General features: G+C 47.9%; 1 protein-coding gene across 4 annotated transcripts in view; it reads right to left on the bottom strand.

Annotated features, from left to right (window-relative positions):
- The window catches only part of KIF2C (kinesin family member 2C), a 32,770-nt gene that overhangs the window by 22,095 nt on the left and 4,764 nt on the right, over positions 1-5,911 (bottom strand). For 2 of the 4 annotated variants that reach the window (XM_011946114.1, XM_011946122.1), the window contains exons 3-5: positions 4,107-4,208; positions 3,892-3,940; positions 1,052-1,174 (exon numbers count right to left, since the gene is read on the bottom strand). In XM_011946114.1, coding sequence (XP_011801504.1) covers positions 1,052-1,174; positions 3,892-3,940; positions 4,107-4,208 — 274 coding nt within the window. Of the gene's footprint in view, positions 1-1,051; positions 1,175-3,891; positions 3,941-4,106; positions 4,209-4,816; positions 5,218-5,911 lie in introns of those variants that run through there. The other 2 variants (XM_011946126.1, XM_011946135.1) reach the window with 2 other exon arrangements.

The raw sequence follows: 5,911 nt of genomic DNA, 5'->3' as shown, positions 1-5,911 counted from the left end.
TCGGGAGGCTGAGGCAGGAGAATGGCGTGAACCTGGGAGGCGGAGCTTGCAGTGAGCTGAGATCCGGCCACTGCACTCCAGCCCGGGCGACAGAGTGAGACTCTGTCTCAAAAAAAAAAACAAAAACCAAGTACAAAAAGAGGGCTGAGCACAGTGGCTCACGCCTGTAATCGCAGCACTTTAGGAGGCCAAGGTGGGCGGATCACTTGAGGCCAGGAGTTCGAGACCAGCCTGGCCAACATGGCAATACCCCATCTCTACTAGAAATACAAAAATTAGCCGGGCATAGTGGCACATGCCTGTAATCCCAGCTACTCAAGAGGCTGAGGTGGGAGAATTGGTTGAACCTAGGAGGCGGAAGTTGCGGTAAGCCAAGATCATGCCATTGCACTCCAGCCTGGGTGACAGAGTGAGACTCCGTCTCAATAAATAAATAAAAAAATACAGAAAGAAAAAAAGCTAATTAATGCCATTAGAAGTCAGGATTATGGGTACCCCTGAGGGGATTAGGAGCTGGAAATGTGCCCAACAGGGACTTTTGACGTTCTGGTAATGCTCTGATCATGTTAGTTACGAGTCAGTTCTGTTTATGAAAATTCACTAAACTCAATGCTATGTGTACTTAGACCTTAGACTCCTCAACTATGTCAGAGGGCTTCTGCCCAGTCTTTCACCTCTTGTTAAAGACTGATTCCATGGCCACAGGAAAACATGCCCGCATGTGAGAAACAAGGCTTGAACTCAGGTGCTTTGAAGTACTGGTAATGATCTGATCATGTTAGATACATAAGTGTGTTCAGTTTACGAAAATTCACAGAACTATATACTCAATGCTATGTGTACATGTCTGTGTGTATGTGTGTGTAATGTTTCAATTAAGTTTTTTAAAAAGGAGATGATTTCCAAATGAGAAAGCCGTGTTGGTAGGGCAGGAGCAGACCAGTTCTGAAGCTGGGGGAATGGATGAATCTCAGGATATTCTAGCACAGGGACCAAGCAATGTGCTTCAGGGCCTCAAACATGGCAGGTGCGGGGCACTTTCGTTACTCACGAGGAACTGAAAACTGCTTGCGGGGGTTTGCAGCTGCAGGCAGCTCCACCTCCATGTCATTCTCCTGAGCAGTGACGCGAAGCTCTGAGACAGTGGACATGCGAGTAGAGCGAGTTCGAAGACCTGGAGAACCGAGAGCAGTAGCCAGTCAGTGCTGCATGATCTGGAGGGTGGTCAGGGGCAAACCTCCAAGTTTTTGTACAAGGTGAAATAGGTCCCAGCCACCAGGAAAGGGCTCACCAACTTCCCATATTCCTTAGAAAGGAAAAATTAGACTAAGTACCAGTACCCCCAAAACGCTTTGTCCACATTGTACAAATCCGCTCCTGAGGGCAGGGATATCTCCCACAAAGAGCATCTGTCTTGAGTAAGTACAGGGACCTATAGCTATCTTGAAAACATTTCTGGAGAGAGAGAGACCTAATCTAAGTCCTTGAGAAAAAGTATTATTATTACTTTTTTTTTTTGAGGAGTTTCGCTCTTGTTGCCCAGGCTGGAGTGCAGTAGTACAATCTCGGCTCACTGCAACCTCCGCCTCCCGGGTTCAAGCAATTCCCCTGCCTCAGCCTCCCGAGTAGCTGGGACTACAGGCGTGTGCCACCACACCCGGCTAATTTTTGTATTTTTTTTTTTTAGTAGAGACGGGATTTCACCATGTTGGCCAGGATGGTCTTGATCTCTTGACCTTGTGATCCACCCGCCTCAGCCTCCCAAAGTGCTGGGATTACAGGCGTGAACCACCACGCCCAGCCCATCTTTTTCTTGAGACAGAGTCTCACACTGTCAGCCAGGCTGGAGTGCAGTGGTGCAATCTTGGCTTACTGCAACCTCTGCCAAAACCAACTTCTACCGAGTTTCTGAGTATTGTAAGTTCAAGCTGATGGCTGTATATAATCCATATCTTGAATTTTTACAATCTTCCTGTTTCCCTAATGATTTTATTTTATTTTTTATTTTCATGATAAGATTGGATCTTGCTATGTTGTCCAGGCTGGTTTCAAACTCCTAGGTTCAAGCCATCTTCCTGCCTCAACCTCCCAAAGCACTGGGCTTACAGGTGTGAGCCGTTACATCTAGCCCCAAATGATCTGTAATTTTTTTTTTTTAAGACCGAGTCTCGCTCTGTCGCCCAGGCTGGAGTATAGTAGCACAATCTCCGCTCACTGCAACCTCCACCCCCAGGCTCAAAAGATTCTCTTGCCTCAGCTTCCTGAGTAGCTGGGATTACAGGTGCCTGCCACCATGCCTGGCTAATTTTTGTATTTTTAGTAGAGACAGGGGTTTCACCATGTTGGCCAGGCTGGTCTCAAACTCCTGACCTCAGGTGATCCACCCGCCTAGGCCTCCTAAAGTGCTGGGATTACAAGTGTGAGCCACACCGCGCCTGGCCAGTTTTTTGTATTTTTAATAAAGACAGGGCTTCACCATGTTGACCAGGCTCATCTGAAACACCTGACCTCAGGTGATCTGCCCACCTTGGCCCCCCAAAGTGCTGGGATTACAGGCATGAGCCACTACTCAGGGCCTTAAAGACTTTTTTTTGTTTCTATTGAAATGAGCTGTGTAGCTGGGCATGGTGGTGTGTGCCTGTAGTCCCAGCACTTTGGGAGGCTGAGGCAGGAGGATTGCTTGAAGCTAGGAGTTCAAGACCAGCTTAGGTAACAAAGTGAGACCCCCATCCTAAAAAAAAAAAAAAAGCTATTGGCTGGGCATGGTGGCTCACGCCTGCAATCCTGGCACTTTGGGAGGCTGAAGCAGGAGGATCACTTGAGGCCAGGAGTATGAGACCAGCCCAGGCAATATAGTGAGACCTTATCTCTACAAAAAAAAAAAAAAAAAAAATTAGCCAGGTGTGATGAGGCACACCTGTAGTCCCAGCTACATGGGAGGCTGAGGTGGGAGGATTGCCTGAGCCCAGGAGTTCAAGGCTACAGTGAGCTACGATCATATCATGGTATTCCAGCATGGACAACCAAGTGAGACCCTGCCTTTGAAAAACAAAAAACAAAAAGCTGTGGCAATATCCTTTGAGGACATGAACACGGAATGGGCCCGCTGCAAGTCCCAACTCTCCTGCATGCCCTTATGGTACACCCAGCAAGAAAGGGCCAGCACCACAACAGTCAGGCTTGCAATGGCACCACCCTCCACTCAGGGCCCCCAGAACCTGAAGCTCCAGCCACGTATTCTGGGAGTCCCTGAGGTAGCTGGATATTTCAGGGCAATGATGACCCCTAGACCTGGAGAGCTGTGCAGGTCACCAGCCTTCAAGGTACAGTTGGCTTTAAGCTGGATCTTTTGGGAAGCTTACCCCCTAGAGTCACAGTCTATCATGTTGTCAAAGTAGGTTTTCACAGACTACTTCTGCAGAGACAGCCCAACCTCCTAGAACACGAGGCAATGCTGTTATTCTCTCCAGCCCCAGCCATCCCTCTCTATAGTGCCACCAACTGTACTTCTAAACAACCCACAGACCTAGTGTCTCCCTTTTTCAAAGCCTCTTTCCAGGGCATACTGTTCCCCTGAGGAGGCTGAGCCCTGAGGGAAGAAAACAGCCCTACCAATGGCTGATTCCCACTCTCCTTAGCATCAGGCTCTGGATTATACAGAAAAGGTTTCCAGGCCAGGCAGCAAATTTTCTAAATGCACCAGGTCTCTTAAAGGTTGGCCTGATAGCTGTAGGTTGGATTCTTCCTCATAGAGAAAGAAGCTTGGAACATAGGCAGGACTCAGCCCACATAGAAACCATCTGCAAAAGAGGAGCTTCCACAACTCTGGGTCCTAGAAACATAATTCCTGACACAAATTCCATGACAGTAGGCTAGTAGAAATCCACTTACTTTCTTTTGGAGCAGGAATTTTGGAGTTGACGGATCTCCGTTTTTGTTTCTGAAAAACAGATCAAATTGTCACAATATATGGCTCTTATCAATTCTCAAGGGCCTATCCTGGGCCCATGTACTATGCTAAAATGCCAGACAATCAATCAGCAAAGAGCCAATAAGCAAAGTGAATCCTCTGGGGCACTGGCTGCAGCCAGATGACAGGCACCTACCTGGATTGTTACATTTTCCTGCAGGGGCAGATTGTCCTTTGGATGTAAGGGAAGAAGCTGTAAGAGTTCTGGGTTTATTGCAGCCACATCATCAAAATCAATCTGCAAGGAGCAAGTAAAAGTTTCAATGAAACAACATTGTTCAATCCAAATACATTTCTTTTTTCTTTTCTTTTTTACTGAGACAGAGTCTCGCTCTGTCACCCAGGCTGGAGGGCAGTGGCGTGATCTCGGTTCGGTGCAACCTCCGCCTCCTGGGTCCGAGCAATTCTCCTGCCTCAGCCTCCCAAGTAGCTGGGACTATAGGCGTGTGCCACCAAGCCCAGATAATTTTTGTAGTTTTAGTAGAGACCGGGTTTCACCATGTTGGCCAGGATGGTCTCAACCTCCTGGCCTCAGGTGATCTCCCCACCTTGGCCTCCTAAAGTGCTGGGATTACAGGTGTGAGACACTGTGCCTGGTCCCCCCAGGCTGAGGTGGGAGAATCGCTGGAATCCAGGAGGTGGAGGTTGCATTGAGTTGAGATTATGCCACTGCCCTCCAGCCTGGGCGACAGAGTGAGACTCTGTCTCAAAAAAACACAAAAACATTAAAAAAAAAAAAAAAAGTCTATAGACAGGGCTACCCCTAAATTCAAACTTTACCAGCTTTAAGTTCCACTAAGTATGAATAGCTATAAAACAAATAGTTACTCCTTAATAATGGTTTACCATCTAGATGGATATGGGTTTCTGATTTCCAAGCCAATGGTAGACGTCAGTGATGAGAATGAGAGGAAGAGGAGGGCAGACAGGCCGGCAAACTGGTGGGTACTCCACAGCAGATCTAGGCCACTTGGCTCCCCTGCTGTTTTGCTGGGCAGTGAGGTCCTGCTGGGCACAGGCCCCTAAGCACCTCTTGCTGGCTGACACGGAGGAGGAAACAAGTTCTAACTGTCTGGTGAGAGTCCAGTGGAGGCCCTTTAGGATCTTATGGGCAGGGGCAAGTTCCCGACAGCTGCTACCTAACCCTAAGACTACCTACATTTTCTTCTGGGCCCAGAAACTTCTTCCCCAGTTATGGCTTCCTGCCCATGCCTTACCTATTTCCTGTTGATGCCTGCAATGAGGTCACAATTCTAAGTTTACATCATCAGAGTCCTGCAATCCTCCAGGAACAACTCAAACTTCACCAGGATAACTTTACAACAGGTTCAGACATATCAAATTTGTCCCAACTTGTTATTTGTATTTTAAAATGTGACAGAGCTGAAGCATGTACTCCAGGGTGAGGGCTTTACTGCCTAGATATGAAACCTGCAGTTATTAGCTGCCTATTCAAGCATTTGTTAGGCACCACAAAGACAGCAGCCTGCAGGGGGAAAGTAGTCAAAGATGAATTACAACATATGTAGGCCGGGCACAGTGGCTCACACCTGTAATCCCAGCACTTTTGGAGGCTGAGGCGGGTAGATCACCTGAGGTTGGGAGTTCGAAACCAGCCTGACCAACATGGAAAAACCCGTCTCTACTAAAATTACATAGCCAGGTGTGGTGCATGCCTGTAATCCCAGCTACTCAGGAGGCTGAGGCAGAAGAATTGCTTGAACCCAGGAGGCGGAGGTTGCAGTGAGCTGTGATAGCGCCATTGTACTCCAGAGCAGTAAGAGCAAAACTCTATCTCAAAAAAAAAAAAAAAAAAAAAAAAGCCAGGCACGGTGGCTCATGCCTGTAATCCCAGCACTTTGGGAGGCCAAGGCGGGTGGATCACGAGGTCAGGAGATTGAGACCATCTTGGCTAACACAGTGAAACCCCGTCTCTACTAA

Source organism: Colobus angolensis, unplaced genomic scaffold (genome assembly GCF_000951035.1).
Source record: "Colobus angolensis palliatus isolate OR3802 unplaced genomic scaffold, Cang.pa_1.0 Scaffold106, whole genome shotgun sequence".
NCBI classification, from domain to species: Eukaryota; Metazoa; Chordata; class Mammalia; order Primates; family Cercopithecidae; genus Colobus; species Colobus angolensis.
Note: the sequence above shows the minus strand (reverse complement) of the source record. Positions and strands in the feature narration are given on the sequence as shown.